The following is a 17,675-nucleotide window of genomic DNA, read 5'->3' as shown; positions in this document are numbered from 1 at the left end:
AAGAAGAGCTCAAAAGGAGTGTTATTTCCCTGAGGGGGAGTGTCCAGTGCCCACCAGTGATGGAAGGAGTGGAACCTGCAGGTGCCAAGCTGCCCTACTACCGGCTCCACCGTCCCCACATCCCAGTCACATGAGTCAAAGCCGTAGAAAGTAACAGCACTCCAGCTTCGGGGAAGAGTCAGTGCTTTTAAGACCAAACCATGCAGAAATTTTGAAGTATGTTTCATGGGTTTAAGATTGTCACTAAAGGTTCCAAAGCTGCATTTACCTAGTGATACATTTAAAAAGGAATTAAGCTTAGGTAATCAACATTCAGTAGGAGAGATATGACTACAGGGAGATTAGTTCCATAGGCAATTTGATCAGGTAATGTGGTTAATAAAAGTGTCACCAGTGAACCAACCCTCTTGTCAACTCCACTTAGGAGTAAATCATACCACAATGACAGCTGCGAGACTTCGGGGCTGCTGGTGAGGCCACCTAACCAGACAGTCAATGAACTGACTGCCTCACAGTAGGTACAGGGTCACAGAGAGAGGTCAAGTCCCCAAATCCTTCTTCTGGAGAGTAGTATTAAAAATGGAAGCCCTCTTACTGAACTTTTACAGTATTCAACCTTACATCTATTGAGGATTTTGCTTCTACGGCAGTCTATCATGCCAGGCACTTTCAGATCAGAATTTCCCAAGTAATACATATGTAGGTAAAGGCAATTTTTTTCTGTCCTTCATTATGAGCTGAAAAAACACAGTGGGTGAAAAAACTAACCAGATTTAAAGCTGGCTTGAAGCTGGTCATGGGTTTTAGGCACAGTCTGTACTGTAAGTTGCCTTCACCCAGAGCCCCAGTGAGGAGGGACACTTAACTTCACTTTCTCTGAGCCCCAGAACAAATTCTAGGCTGTTCAATCATTAAAATAACAGCAACTTTGTGGAGAAAGTGCTGCCAATCCTCACTTTTGCTGCAAAGCTAAATGTGACAGCTTCCAGGAACCTGGGACTAGCCAACAGGAGCAAACTGGCTTGCCTCTGACTGCCTAGTGGCCTGGGAAAAGACTCAGAAAGAGTAGTTGCTGACTAAATTGTTTAGATTTCTGGTAGCTCTGAGAGGAATCTTGGTACATATGCAGATGTGATCCCATTAAAAAGTGTGTGGTTGCAGAGAGGGATTTCTAGAATTTCTTGGGCCTAGTAAATCCAGGAAGGTAACAGCACCTGAGATGTAGGGGTCAGACCTATGGCAGTTTTCTGGAACACTCTGGAGGAAACAGTTGCAGGGAAGTTTGGTCCATAACAGGGGTTTCCTCACCTCTGTTTAGTTACTCATGTGATTGACATTTGGTGCCCCCAGAAGTTCCATTAAGACTAAAAAAAGAAAAAAGAAACTCAAGATAGACATGAGCTGATCATTAAGCCACTTGTCACTTCTGTGCACTTTCTAGATTCCAAGTCTGAGCTCAGTGCAGTAGAGGGCATGTCGATAACTGAGTCTGTGGCATGAGATGACTCTTGGTGGCACTGCTCATTACAAGCAAAGATTCCCTCATTAAAGAGCTGTTGAACTTGCTCTGAGGCAGCCAAAGGACAGATAAAACAGTCAAGATATTTTTAGTCTTTCCTTTCACCATTTAGAAAGAAATCTTTTCAACTTTGGCAGAGATATTACTGGGAATTACAGAGAGGTCACATCTGCCATGTGACAAAACCAGCCCCTCTAAGGGTTCCTGATGCCCAGAAAAACCATGTCTTCCCAAAAGGAGGGCAATGGCGAAGTCTGTTAATGGGCTGGCAGCCCTCCTCCTGAGGGGTCACTGACTTTACATCTGTCTATATCTGTAATTCCAAGAAAAGGACAATGTCATTTCAGAGATCTCATTCTAATGACATTATTACGCCTCTTTCTGAAAACTTAGACCTTGATATTATTTTATAAATGTATTCATAAAATGTCACTTGCAAACTTCGTCAACTAACTAATGCCCATCAATGTCTAGTAAATGTTGAGATTTCTGTTTCCAACCCAATGGTGCATTTACTTCCTAACAGTTGTTGCCCTAATTTAGAGACTATTAGGAGCATCAAAATTACTTGATTAGCCAGCCATAACGACTGCATCATATCTTTCCTATTGAATTATCAAGGCTGTCGAGTCTATTTTTATATTGTTTCTGAGGGTCCCTAAGAAAGACAGTTAAATAAGGAAATTACAAGGTGAAAGGTGTCAACAGAAGTTCAGCTTACTAATATGTTGGTTGAAGAGGATAACCAAGTCACAGATGGCTACATATAATGATAAATGCAGGCCTGGAGCATGGGACAGGTTCATCTGGGTCAAGAGAAAGAACAGTGATTCTGTTTATCATTTCTCATTGTCATCACCAACTTAGTTGAGCTCAGGCAGCCCACTGGGAGACCAGTGAATTCTAATCCCCATGGATGCACGGCAGTTAGGTCTCTGTTTGCCTAAAGAGTTCTTTATTCTCTCAACAAGGACTCCAATGTCAAAGGGTCTTTATAGCTGCCTAAGCTGTTTCCATCCTTTGCTATCCTATTCTGATTTGTAATTTAGATTGTTTGCCTGTTAAGATCTCAGAGCCAAAAGAATAAATAACAGTCATCTTCAAAGGTTCAAAGTGTCTCTATATGATGTGGCAGAAGCCAGCATCATGAAAATGCTGAGGAACTGCACCAGTTTTAATTATAACAGGGAAGGAGAAGCTGACCTTGTCTATTACCTGTTAACTATAACTGTTCCAATTATCTTCAAAATTTGCCCCAGGACTCAGGCAGGAGGAACTGTAAACAACTTTAGAATCCAACCTTATATCTTTGTAGTGTGCAATCTATCAGTCCTTACTGCCATAACCCTTGCTCGGAGAAATATAAAGTTGGTACCCCCTCTTCACCATCCCAAACATGAATATCTAGTAAGGAAGGCATGAGTGAGTGGGCAGCTTTGAAAGATCTCTGCTTTGCCTTACCAAAGCTGAAATGGCTTGAAAGGGGTCCTCAAACCATGTGGTTCAGGGGCCAACCAGGAGAGGAGAGCACCTCCAGAGACCTCTGTTTCTCCACATTTATCTCTACCAGAGAGCTACACTCGATTAAAGAAAATCACAACACAATTTTTGAAGCATAGCCATGGAGAGGAAATTTGTGTCAGGAAATACAGCATCGGTGCTCTTATGTCACCAATGCTTCTGTTCCCAAGTCCAAAAGGCTAGTCCAGCACCTGTCACCCTGCTGAGATAGGATTAAAGAGTGCCAGAAGCTGATCACTTTCAGACTTGGCCCAGACTGAGCCCTGCAACATTTCTCCCCATCTCTCCATCTATTTCCTATCACACTTTTTAGCCTGTGTCTCTCCACACTAGAAAATCAGCAACTTTGAAGGGAAGATCCAACTCTTACAGCTTGTTTTATCTCTTTCACCTCCAGTGCCCAGCATTGTGTTGCATATAGATAGCACAACAGGCTGTCTATAAGAGATATCCCAAACAGGCTCGTGGCATAAAGACATAAGGACTCTGTTTGGGTCCACCTTTGTGTGAAGTTTATTTTAAGATTCCTCTTAGGAGAATGCCCTGAGACCCTCCAGTGCCATATATTGAGTACTTCCCATACACCAGGCACTGTTCTAACTGCTTTGTGTGTATTAAATAATGCATTGCTTACATTGACCCTATGCAGTTAGCACTATTTTTATCCCCATTTTATAAAAGAAGAAACTGAAACACTAAGGGATTAAATAACTTGTTTTTAAAAAAATATATGAAGCTGTGGTTTAAACCTAGAGTCTCTGGCTCCAGAGATCTGCACTTAATGGCTGCATGCAAATGCACCACCCACGTGTGCGCGCACACATACACCCCTCTAGTTACACGAGCACCATTACAACCTTCAACGCCTAACATAAACATCTTAGCTGCTGACTAACCAACCTTGAAATGGACTTGATTTAGATCTCAAAAGTTGGTAGGACTTTTTTAGAAAGAAGTCAAAACAACCAGATGACAAACTCTGTCCCTTCCTTTTCTTTCATCGGAGTCCTACTTTGTAAATCCCTCTTCAGCCCCCAGGACAAAGTGTGGATTCACATTGAAATGTGTGGAGAAATATCAAGTCGTTACAATGTGTAGATTGACATTGTAATGTAAGAACACTGATTACAGGCACCCAGTAAACACCACCACTATCCCACCCCATCATAAAAGGGAAAAATCCTGAGCCCTAGGTTAGACATTTTGAATAAGAGTTTCAGGGGGAGCATCTTGAGGATCTGCCTCTAATTTAACCAGGATCTCGCTAACATTTGAGAATCACCCAACCCCGAAGCTGTGCATGATTCTTTTGGGAATGATTAATCCAAGTTTGCTTTCACTCAGTTTCTAACTTGTAAACCAGGCCCTTGCTTAAGACCATGGCACCCAGTGGAAAGCGAGAGTGGCATTTGGTGAAGGAGACTCTGTCATAAAAGATTAGGAAGATGCTGGAAACCTTTTCTGAGTGATCTACCACAATCACAGCCACAGGGCTATATTTTTGGGATGTGGGGACTCACACATCCAGGTACCACTTAGGTGCTTACACTTGTGGGGGCTAAGAGCCCAGTGGCATGGAACACAGAGTTGGTGCTGACCAGTAAACACAGGTGCCCACCCCAAAGGTCCATGAAGGCAATTTTCTTGGAGCCAATTCAGGGGCACTATTCAGTTGCTTTGACATTCATATATTTCTCAGAACCAAAGAATAGTGGCCAGGAAGCTTCGGGTGAGCCAGAGACTTCAGTTCTACAAGCTTTAATTTCCTGATGTGTTCTCAGCTCATAAGGTCCTAGTAATGACTGAACTGCTTTAGCCCACATTTTTTGGGCTCCTCAGTTCTGCACTCCAGGCACAGCAGGCTAAGGCCCACATCTTCATCTCTTTTTACACCTAACGCTGATACCTGACCCAGCTTTAACGATTCTGCAGCTAAGAGCTGCTGGCATATATTGGTTGACTTTTCTCCTTTCTTTTGGCTCATCTGATGTCCTTGCAAATAGAGGAAATTTTCCCCAAAGGTAATTTACTTCAAAAATTATCTGTGTGAGTCAAATAGGGAATTTTACAAATAAAGAAAAAGGAAACCATTGAAATGACTGGATCTCATTTGACCTTTATCAAAGTTTTACCAGATAAAAAGATGCATTCAAACCCAGAAGTATAGGAAAAGAATATCAATTCCCAACCTCACTTTTCCTCCCTATGACCTAGATCAAGTGGGAACTGAGCCCAGGGTAACTTTCCATCAAATCACCAAAAGGCATTATCAGGACTTTTTATTATGGTTTATAGTAAATATAATAATTTTTGCAGATTCATCTTCTTCTAGAAAATAACAGCTTGAAGGAGGTAACAAAACGAATATTAAATTCCTTAAACCAGGTCTTCTGGGGAAACCCAAAGCCAGCTTGGGTGCAGCTACATACAAATTCCAGCAATCAGGTGCCTCACCTGGGTGAGAAGTTGGAGAGGTATACCCCATATCCTCATCCAGATTATCATTGAAGATATTAGGTAGAGCCCACAGATAAAGGATGGGGAAAATGGACCCCTTAAGAGCTGTGTCTATCTCAGAGTTCCCCAGCTTTTTCTAACATTCTTGAAACCTTGCTGGGATACACAAGACCTGGTATCCCTTGCCCTCTCTTCAGTCTCCCCTCTCCTCATGCTCTATTCTCCTCCCTGCAGTCATTCTCCATCTCCCCTCACCTCTCATCACCAGTTCAGTTAGGACACAGTGACAAGAAACAACGTGATGACTACCTAAGGCTGTCTCCTGGATATGCCAAAATATCCCAAGGTCCTGGTTGGGAAATGGGGCTCCAAGATGCTAACACCATTTGCTAAAATGTCAAGAACTTCAAACTAGCTATTTAATATCATATAAATAAAAAAGAGACATGGTTTAATTCAGTTTTTTACTGAATTTATATAAAAATGTTTTATTTGTCCTTACATTTTATCTCTATCTCTATCACCTTCAGTGCCCTATAGAATGCCACTGCATTCTATAACTAGCATGTCTGTCTATTGCCAAAAATAATCTACAGTCCCTATTTTTGTAAGTAATAAACATTATACAGAAATGTTATTGTAAAATATTTGTGGGCCTACTGTCAGATAAACATCTCTTTGTATTTCTGAAGTTATTCCTAGTGTCATATGACAATATGCAGATGAAGTCTAACACAAGCAGGGACTCCTAATGCTTGGATATTTTTTAAAACCTAGATTTTTAAAAAAGATAAAAACTAATACTTTATTTTAATAAATGGGCTCTATAGCATCAGAATCATAATAATGTTATGCTAATAACTACAATAATTAAAGTGGATGATTAACATACTGAAGCACATTAAAAGAACATTATCAAACCATCTGATTTATAAATGTTGTGCTGAACATATGTGACTAGGAAAATTCTACTTAGAGAAGGCCCTGTAATTGATCTTCTGTTGAACCAACAGTCTATCTCCTGGGTAACATTTCACTCTAGGACTCCTGAATGAGGCAGAATGTGAATGTCAAGTAATCAGTCACTGGTTATAATTGAATATCTACCTTGGAAAAGGAACTGAGCTTCAGAAAAGATGTTCCTCTTTGTTCTTGCCTTATTATTGTACCTGGATGAGGGGTAGGGCTTGGTGCTTAGATGAGGGCAATGAGCTGGAAGAGTCCCAACTGAGTTCATTAACAGGAGGTTGGCAAGTACTCAATGTGCAGCCCTCAATTCGATCCCAAAGGTCCAAGTGGCCTTTGGATGGGTTGCCATGAGATAAAGAAGATGTGACTAGTATTTGCTCCTAATAGGGCATCTTTTGGACCATTTCCAGCTTGTGACATTTCAGGCACTAGGCCAAAAGGAAAACCTTAATGAATTTTAGAATACCATCATAGAGGCTATGTTCTATAAAGATGCTGCAATAAAATTCAAATTTTTTAAAGCAGGGAGAAAAAAAGTCCTCTATGTCTGGAAATGAAATAATCCTTGAGTTAAAAATGAAATCAAAATATAATTTATAAAATATTTATAACAGAATGTCAATGAAAATGCTACAAGTGAAAATTTAGGAGAATACAGCTAAAGCAGTACCTAGTGAGAAATGTATAGCTTTAAATAAATGTATCAACATACAAGAAAGGTTGAGAACAAATACCCTTAGAATGAAGCCCAAGTGAGTAGATTAAACAAAAACCGAGCACTCAAAGTGCATTTTTTAAAATTGTGAACTTTATGCAGACATTATTTTTTCATATCCATGCAGTTGGAGGTATCAGTGCAATTAGATGTAGCATGATGATTATGTCAGGTGTGTTCTATCAATTTCTCTTAGCCCTCCCACTGAGTCTTCTAAATAGGAAAATATTGACCAAATAAGTTTGGTCAAGCAGCATCTCACATAATAGTTTAGGAAAAAATGTTGTATGGGTTCAGTTAGCAGTTTCTGTCCAAGACGAAGGACTCTCTGGTTAAACTTTGGTGAAAGCGATGTTATAAAGAAAGACCTACATCCACCTAGAGCCAGTTTAACATGTCTTGCACTCGTTTTCTTTCCAGCTAGGACGAACCCTGAGGAGCCCTTTCATGAAGTTTGTAGCTCATGCAGTTTCTTTTACAATCTTCTTGGGATTATTAGTTGTGAATGCATCTGACCGATTTGAAGGTGTTAAAACCCTGCCAAACGAAACCTTCACAGACTACCCAAAACAAATCTTCAGAGTGAAAACCACACAGTTCTCCTGGACAGAAATGCTCATTATGAAGTGGGTCTTAGGTAAGCAAGTCACTCTATTTTTATACTCTCCTTGCTAATTATAGTAGGACATTATTAAACTCTGACTTCTGAATTTCTCCCTCCCCTCTTCAGTGTACTCCTGATAGACAAAATGGTGAGTGGATGACCAACAAGAAAGTCAGAGTCAACTTCTGTCTTTAAGATACACAGACCTGTATACAAATTCCAATTTTGAAAGGAAATGTTTGGGGCGGCGGGGGACAGAAATTTTTTAAGTGCATATATTGAACATTCATTATACATGTATTGAAAGTAGTTTCATGGGGAAACATATTATTTTGATCATTTAAATATAGTCTACCGGAAGCCTCAAGAAAACAAGCTCAGATTCTAAAAAAGGGCACAAAATTTCATAGCTTGAAAGATATTTCTGTTATCATTAAATATTCATATATAGTAGAATTGTGATAATAAATATACATCTAAAATTTTACGGGAGTAACATTTTCTTGTTATTTGTGTAAGTGGGTGTACTAAAAGGCTACGAAATTCCTCTTGTAGTGGTATTTCATGCTGCCACAGTCTGCCACTGGAGCTGCCAAGGAAATTGTTCCCAATTTCCTCATTGATTAACTAAGAAAGGCTGTCTTTTACCCAATTTACGAGAACCATTACTAGAAGGAATAATCAAAACAAAATAAAACTGGCAGTGACTGAAATTGAACGTGGCAAAATGTGTTATAGATTTTTCCAACACTGAAAACTACAAAACTGGTTGGTTAAAAAAAAATCAGTCTGAGTAGGAAAAAATTAAAAATTGCAAAAACTAAAATCAGTGACTCTGTATATAAACCTTATCAATAAATTTTAAGATTTACATCAAAAATATGTGAATTTGATGGGAATATTTTAAGTAAAACAAGCAAAACAAGATAAAAAGACAAAAAATTAATACAGTATCAAGACTTGATCAAATAATTCAGTTGGCTTAATGGTATTCACCTTAGATTTTGCTTTCTGAACAAAAATTTTAATATTGGTATAATTTTCATTATGTTTATATTCACAAACAATGAGTCAAAATGTATTCAGGGTCAACGTGTCTGTGCCATCAATCAACAAAATCACAATAGAACAAATACTTGAAAAGGTAACCTAACATATGGCCTATGCTAATTAAATAATATAGCCCAAGAGTGCTACAAGAGTAGAACCACTAGAGAACATCCTATGGATGCCTAAGCTGAGACCAATTGGAAAAATGCTCTCTAAATTCGATCTCTAAATAGGCAAAGGAAGATGAGATGAATGGTTTTATCCAAAGGGCATAGGAAGGACAACCCACAAGGCTCTCCAGGAACTTTATAAAACCAGCAACCCGGCCAGGCACAGTGGCTCACACCTGTAAACCCAGCACTTTGGAAGGCCGAAGGGGGTGGATCACGAGGTCAGGAATTCGAGACCAGCCTGATCAACATGGTGAAACCCTGCCTCTACTAAAAATACAAAATTTAGCCAGGCATGGTGGTGTGCGCCTGTAATCCCAGCTACTCAGGAGGCTAAGGCAGGAGTATCGCTTGAACCTAGAAGGCAGAGGTTTCGATGAACCGACATTGCACCACCGCACTCCAGCCTGGGCAACAGAGCAAGACTCTGTCTAAAAAAGAAAACAAACAAACAAACAAAAAACAGCAACCCTGTGACCAAAGGCTCATTTAGTACAGTCACTGGCACTAAAGTTGGGAAGGGACATTAAAGTTTGTTACAGAGTGAGTTCTGTGGCCTTAACTTCACAATTCAGAATCTATCCCAGTTCTCCCTCGTACATACGCCATTGTCTAACTAAATTGAGCATTTTAACACTAGGCACTTAGAAAAAATCTCACATGTTGGATTTATGAATAAAATTTAAAGTATTTACAGCACCAATCACCCACCCACCCCATTTTCCCACTTGGATCCCAGGTAGAAGACTCTGGTAAATGCAACCATACTTTCCCTTGAACAGGTGTGGCTACTGTTAATGGAACCTCTTGAATGAGGACTTCCTCCTGAGTCCTTATATTTCTCTTCCCGGGTGTCAGAGCATTATTCCAATATGAGGATGTGTCTCTAGCTATAGGAACCCCAACTTGTATAGCTTAGTCCCTGCTTCTGACCCTCAGAGCAGAATTCAAGACTGTTAAATCAGAGGTGTTGTAGAGGGAAGGACTTATTTATCATTGGCCTCTTTCCAAAAGGAAAATTCTAATTACTTTTTCTTTCCTAGAGAATGTTTTCAAATTTTTTATCACAAATAATTTTAAGGAAATGCAAAAAATCAAGAGAAGAGCATAATGAATTCCCTGGACCTATCTCTCATGTTCAACAGTTAGCAATTCATGGCCAATCTTTGCTCCATCTATACTTCCCCCACCTCCCTTCTCTCTAACCTTGAATTATTTTGAAACAAACCCTAGCTATCATAAATTTATTCTGTAAATATTTTTGTGTATATCACTGAAATGTAACATGTCTTTTTCCTTTTATCAATCTTTTTTCTTTCTGTGCTTCACAGTCGCTGATATTTTTTCCTGTGGTTTTTGTGATTTTAGTTTCAATCAGTGGGTTTTTCATTTCAGATATTATATTATTCAATTCTTAAAATCTTATTTGGTTCTCTTTTATATGTCCCATTTCCTTCCTCATCATTTTTGTGTTTTCCTTTAAATCCTTGGACACATTTACAATAACTGTTTTGAAGTCTTGACTCCTAACTCCATCATTTCTGTCATTCCTGGGTTGATTTCTATTGACTAATCTTGCTTCTAATTATGGATGACCTTTTCCTGCATCTTGAAATGTTTGGTAATTTTTTGGTTGAATGATGGGCACTCTGCATGTTACAGTTGTGAGCCTCTGGATTTTGTCTTCCTTCAAAGTTTTTGGCATTATTCTGACAGGCTGTTATGCCACTTGTGATGAGTTTGATCCATGTAAAGCTTTCTCACAGTGGATCTGGAGAAGCCTTACTGTAAAGATTGTTTATCTTTGTACTATAGAGACACACTTCTGGGGTCTCTATTGAATGCCCTGGGTAATCAACAAGGAATGTCAAATCTGGATGATCAAAGCTCGAATATCTCCCCACTCTGGGTGAGCTCTGAAAATGGTTCGGCTTTTAGCTCCTTGGCAGTTGTTTGTGGAGTTTCACTCTATGAATTCATGACTTGGTATTCAACAAACATTCAGAAGAACCCCTGTTTAAATTTCTGGTGTCTTTTGTTTGTTTAGTTTTGGTTTGTTTGTTTCTTTGCTTGCTTGTTTTTGCATAGTATCCTTCTCTCTGGAGCTCTGCCGCACAACATCTAATCACCTCAGCCTTCCAAAACCCCATTCTGTCTCTTCAACTCAGTGAGACTGCTGCTATGCTTCTGGGATCCCTCTCCGTGCACTACAGACTGGAATGTGCCTCCAGAAAGCAAGCCGTGGTGGTCATATGGTTTGCCTCACTTGTTTCCTTTTATTTAGGGATCACAGTCCCGTGCTGCCTATTTCCAATGCCTAAAAATATTATTTATGTTTGCTTTTGTTTTGTTTGTTTTTTAACCTGTTTGTTACTCCATCCTGGCTAGTAACAGAAATCAGAACACTTTTTCTAAAAGAGAATCAGAAAAACATTATCAAGCCTAAAAGAAAATTAATAATTTCTTAATATCTTCAAATATCCAGCCAATAACCAAATTTCTTTCATTGAGAGAGGTAAGTTGAATAAATATCCACAAGACTTGCTTCCCCTCCTCCTTCAAATCACTGTTCAAATTTCACCTTATCAGAGTAGTTGAGCAGGTAAGAGCATGCCCTCTCATCCCTCTACTCTGATAAGGTGAAAAGCATTCCAGGCAGAAGGAACAGTATGTGTTAAAGCTGGATTCAGGAGCAAGCTGGACGTGTTCAAGGAACAGCAAAGAGACTAGTGTGGCTGATGTAGATGAATGAGGAGAAGAGAAATAGAGATGAAGTCAGAGGAGGCAGCCTTTGGAGAGTTTTCAGCACAAAAGTGATATCATATGCTTCAGTTTTTAAAGGATCACTGACTGCTATGTAGAGAACAGATGATTGTGGGATACGAGCAGAAGTAAGAAGACCAATTATGAGGCCACTGCAGTAATTCAGACAGGAAGGAAATGGCTGGTTTGAGGAGGTGGCAGATTGTGATTACATTTTGAAGGTAAAACCAATAACACTTACAATTGGATTGTATATGGGATGTGAGAGAAAGAGAGCAGTCAAGAACAATTCCAGGTGTTTAGTTCAAGCACTGGCATATTAGAAAGCCATTTACTAAGATGGGAAAGACCCAAGGTGGAGCAGTTTGCAGGGGGAATAGAGATGGAAACCAAGACTCTAGTTTGAGACACACATTTAGACATTCATGTGGAAATGCTAAGTAGCAACTGAATATACATGCCTGAAGTTCCAGGGGAGACAGGCTGAAAACATAAATTTGGACATATCAATGCATTTAAATTATATAACATCATTGTAACTATGAATGTGGGCAGAGAACTGAGGACCAAGCCCCAGAGCACAACAATGTTTAAAGCATGGGAAGATGAGAAGTATCCAGCAAAGAAGGCTAAAGTAAGAGAAGAACCAAGAGAGTGCTGGCCCAAACGCCAAAGTATCTGTGGCAAGAACCAGGGAGTGATGACAATGTCGAATGCTGCTGATGAGGCCAGAGACATGACAATCAGCTTTGGAAGCAAAGTACCTGAGTAGGCAACAGGGAATGGGATTTAGTGTGGAAGCAGAGTACTTGGCCTTAGCAGGAGTGTGAACACTTCACTCATTGTAACGGGAGAAAAGGTGGAGTTGACAGCACAGTGCAGGTGGACTGGGAGATGCAGTAGCGGGAACATGTAGAAGTTATTTTCCGATATTTCCTATTTTCTCAATTTTTTACTCAATAAATATTTTCTAGTTATTAGGCACTATGTTATACATCAGGCACCGTGTCAGGTACTAGGGAAGCAGCTATAAATAGAATTAACATTATCTTGTTCTAAATAGCATCTGGAGCTCTTTAATTATTATAAAAATAGTAATAACTGAGAGACAGATTTGAGCACTGTGTTTATGAGAAGGGTCTTTGTGCTGGTGCACCCTGAGATCCAGCATGTGATTCACTCTCTGCTCAGATGTTGAGAGGTATGAGGTAGCATCAGGCCCCTGCTGATGAAGACTGGGAATTCTGCTCCTAGGCACCTCCAAGAAGGCCTCGTATCAGCTGGAAAAAAAATAGCACAGTTCTTTTCTCCCATGACATACCACACTCACAAATAAAGTACTTTGAACAGACTGATTATAAAGACACCCAAACCATTACTCCCTCTTTATCAGAAGCAACTCTAGAGTTGAACAGAACCTCAGGACCCTAACGAGTCCAAAGTACTTTCAGGAATGGAGAGTTTGGCCACAAAGGGCTGAATGACCCTTGTCCAGGTCTCCTTACTGCTGCCCCTCCCACCCCCATGACTCAGTCTGTTCTCAATGCAGGCGCTAGAGTGATCCATTTAAAATGTAATTGAGTCTTCTCATTGTTTGCATCAAGACTCCAGTGGCTTCCCATTTCCCTCAGAATGACAGCCAGTGTCATTATAGTGGCCTATGATGCTCTCACCTCTCCACTCCATCTCTATGACCTTCTCTTCCACTGCTTTCTACCTCACTCACTCTGTTTCAGCCCCCTGGGCTCTCTGCCTTGCACTGCTTCTGCCTAAGAACGCTTGCCCTGGCTGTCCCCTCTGCCTGGAGAGTTCTTCCTGTACGGATCTACATGGCTCACTCCCTCACCTCCTCAGGTCTTTACTCAACAGTATCCTCTGCAGAGTGAGGCCTTTCAACCCAAGCTATTTAAATTTGCAAGTCCTCCCACCCCTACTGTCCTCCTAGTCCCTCTTTTTTGTTTCTCTGCATAACCATTAACGCCTCTGACAATACTATATGCTCTATTTTGTTTCCTGCCTGTCTCAATTAATACTGATATTTCTGTAATCACATAGATTTGTAGCTGACTCCTTTCATCTTCTGTTTAACTGTAGCCCTCTCTCCACATGGCCATCTGGTTTTCCCAATCACCTCTTTCAATGGCCACTTGTGTTGACAACAACTTACTTCCCAATCCCCTCATCCTATGGGGCATGTAGGTTGTTCCTCTTTTGATTTACAGTTCTATAGGAAGGCCAAACCCAACTGGAAATACCTTCTTCCTTTCCTCCACATACTTTGCCCAGTTCTCAGCAGAATTTTTAGAAAATTCTAGATTATCATTCCAGGATATTTAAGGTATGGGCAGAGAAAGTGAAAGCCACAAGAAGACTAAGAAGACAGAGCCAGAGAGGCAAAGAAACTCCAGGAGAACATAATATCAAGGAAGCCAAGTGAGGAGCAAGGCTGAGGAAAGAGGGACAAATTTGCTGGCAGACATGTATGTCCTGGAGAGCCATCAGATGAGGAAAAGACTAAATGAACCAGTGACCATTGCTCCTTCCAGCCTGGAGAATCTCTAACATCCACACATACCATAGGAATCTGTCTTCGTTGCTTGCATTATAAGCAGTGATTCTGGGGTAGATGCAAGAATAACAAGCTTATAATAAGTTTTTTGACTAGAGATTATAGCACTAGAGATGTTCATCTGAGGACTGTGTAATAATGCTAGTAGTTCCCAGAAAGTGGTCAGAGGCTTGGAAGCTAGCAAGCATCTCCATAACACATGAGATTTCTCCATCTAGGAGTAAATGCCCGGTATGGTAATAAAATACGTTTAAAATGCTAGATAGGAGAAGAGCTTGGGAGTGTGTCCCTTTCTCTTTGGTGGTTTTGCCTCTCTTAATGGTGGCTGGCACAAAGGTGGAGCTCAACAATGTCTGTTAAGTGGGTGAATGAGTTCCTAACCAGTGAGAGTAAGCTTGTTCCCAGTGGAGGGCATGGCAGGAGACAGCACAGTGGACAACAAGGCTCCTGGGCTGCCTGTGTGGCTTTGGACAACTTACTTGCCACCTTCATAGGTGAGCTTCTTCATCTGTAAAGTGGGGATAATTGTAGTAGCTATCTATCAGACTATTATGAAGACTTAGCATTTATTAAGTACTTACAAAGGGCCTGGCACCTAGAAGGTACTCAATAATTGGGGGCTACTATATTAGAAAAGAAGAGGAGGATGAAGAGGAGGAGCTTTGTTAGAAAATTTTTGATCTATTAATATCATCCTCTTGCCTGAAAAACAAATGAACCCTGAATGTGTCTGAGGCCAACATTTGTTGCAAAGGACCACCTGTTGAGATAGTGTTTTGATGTTAGGACTTGTGGGTTCACAGCCACTAGGCATATTCTCTCTCCTGCAAGTTCAAACTGGGGACCAATGGTGAGAAGTTGGCCTGAGAGAACAGAGAGGCAGATGCAATGCCCTGGGACAGTAGCCCCTGGGGGCCAGGACCATTTAAAGAATGTACATACTTAAGTCTCACAGGACTTTGAAGGGGGAGCCCTTCTGAATATCATCTGAGGCAGGGATAGGAGTGAACTGCCTTTTAGCCTTTTAGCTGTCAAGCTCCATCTCCACAGCCTGCAGGACATTACTCAGAACCTGCCTATAAGAAGCTACTCATTTCCCTTGAGGCTTCCTGGCACTTCCCAGCCTGTTCCACTGCCAGGCACCCCTCCTTAATTATTAGTGACCTTGTTCTCTAGGCTCCAGGCATCCCTGAGTGAAAGAAATTTTGCCTGAAGGAGGCTCAAGTGTGGGGAGCGGGGTGGGGGCGCATGCTTACCCCTTGAGCCCTGGGCTCTAAACACTCCTCTGATTGACATGCTGGAGGCAAAAGGCCATGGGGCTCAGCTTGGATATAAAACGCTGAACTATCCTTGGCACTGTGGCGGCAGGGGGCCAATTTCACTCACTAAAATACTTAATTTCACACAATTCCTTTTTCATTAAGCATTCCTGCTGCCCAAACCCTTGGGCCCATGTTACTTTTACTTATGGCCCTGGAATAATTTAAATTCATCTGGGTGAATTAATATTTAAATCTAAGAAGACTCATGCAGACATCTGACCATGGAGGAAGTGATTCCCAATGTCCAATGAGAAGCTACTATATGGGTCAGAAAAGTTAGTTTTCTGAAAATAATTTGCATTTCAGATTCATAGAGCTTTTAGTACTTGAAGTTACCTCCAAACTCCAAATTCATTCATTTCAAAATATAGAATCTAAGACCCAAAGCAAATCAAGGGACTTAGCCCAAGTCATACTGCTAATAGGTAGCCAAGCTAGAACTTGAACCCAGGGCTTCCTGAATTAAAGCCAATCACTCTTAAGTTACAGCCTGTGACTCTCCTAGTGCCATGCTAAAAGCAGTTCCACTCAGATGTTGAGAATTTTAATTTGGGGGTAGAGGAAAGCAACAAACACTATTTTTCTATCCATTAAAAAATTTATTTTTAAAATCCATTTAAAAATACCGGTTGCACAGTCACAGATGAAAGTGTATTTCAGTGTTAAGAAATTACTTCACTGAATTACCACAAAAATTTTGATACGGTATACTTGAGACATAGCTTTGTTAACAAAAAAGGAGGGGGCTGGTTCTGCCCTACCATTGTAGGGTAAACCTACCTGCAATTTTTTTTAATATTTCCTATTGTGGGGATTCCAATTTGATACAAATATGCAGATCTTCATTAAATAAAGCCATGATTCTTCTCCAAACAGCTGCTCTCAAATTACTTTTCTCCTTAGGAAAACATTTCAGGCCGGGAGTGGTGGCTCATGCCTGCAATCCCAGCACTTTGGGAGGCCGAGGTGGGAGGATCACGAGGTCAGGAGTTTGAGACCAGCCTGGCCAATATGGTGAAACCTCGTCTCTACTAAAAATACAAAAATTAGCCAGGTGTGGTGGCGTGTGCCTGTAGTCCCAGCTACTCGGGACGCTGAGGCAGAAGAATCGCTTGAACCCAGGAGGTGGGGGTTGCAGTGAGCTGAGATCGCACCACTGCACTCCAGCCTGGGCGACAGAGTGAGACTCCATCGCAAAAAAAAAAAAAAAAAAAAGAAAGAAAAACATTTTAAATCCTTTTATTTCATGGGCCATTTGCAACAGAAAGGGAAATTTTCTGATTAAAATAGTCCCTGGGCATAGTCCCAGACAAGTAAAAGTGATCAGCTCATCACTCGAATGTGCCCACATGTGGGCCTGTGAGCAAGTCAGCCAGGCTCTGACCAGGGAAGAGCCCTCATTACTGTCTACTCCCAGCATCATCTATGACACCAGGCTTTTTCAGCATCTGGACCCCCAAAGGCCATTGTATCATGTAGGCATCTGTGAGTGTGCTTGGGTTAATGTCTGGGAAAAAGAAAGGAAGAAACACAAGCAAATGCTTGGGTGGAACTGCTGGAGGACTGTTAGGTGGGCCTGCTTTGCTAGAGTACAGGGTGTATGAAAACTGTGGAATATCATAGGAATGACAGCCTAGCTTTGGAGTCTAGACTTTATCTTGGTATTATGAGGAATACACCACAGGTATCTGAAGACAGAAGTGACCATGATATGACCCAAACTTCATGAGGTCAGAGAATAGAGTTGAAGACTAAAAGAGCAAGATGGATCTGACATCCACTAGAGGAGGATCTGCAGAACTGCAGTGATCCTTGGTGACAGCCAGAAGAGTCAGGGGTGCAAGAGTGGGAATACTGGGTAAGGATATGACACAGTGAGGGTGGGAGGGATGAGGAGGCCAGCTTGAGGGATATAATATTGGCACTGGAAAGACATCCACTAACCCACTAACAGCAGTCTCTCTCTATGGGGGGAATTCAGCTTTGAAGTTCTTAAGGAAAATTAGGAAGATATTC

General features: G+C 40.9%; 1 protein-coding gene across 4 annotated transcripts in view; it reads left to right on the top strand.

Moving 5' to 3' along the window:
- TRPC7 (transient receptor potential cation channel subfamily C member 7) overlaps positions 1 to 17,675 on the top strand; it is a 152,887-nt gene that overhangs the window by 91,608 nt on the left and 43,604 nt on the right. For all 4 annotated transcript variants that reach the window (XM_063706792.1, XM_063706791.1, XM_063706790.1 and 1 more), the window contains one exon: positions 7,602 to 7,818. In XM_063706792.1, coding sequence (XP_063562862.1) covers positions 7,602 to 7,818 — 217 coding nt within the window. The remainder of the gene's footprint in view (positions 1 to 7,601; positions 7,819 to 17,675) is intronic.

The sequence above is a fragment of the Gorilla gorilla genome, chromosome 4, assembly GCF_029281585.2.
Source record: "Gorilla gorilla gorilla isolate KB3781 chromosome 4, NHGRI_mGorGor1-v2.1_pri, whole genome shotgun sequence".
Classification (NCBI taxonomy): domain Eukaryota; kingdom Metazoa; phylum Chordata; class Mammalia; order Primates; family Hominidae; genus Gorilla; species Gorilla gorilla.
This window is presented reverse-complemented; position numbering and strand designations above follow the sequence as displayed.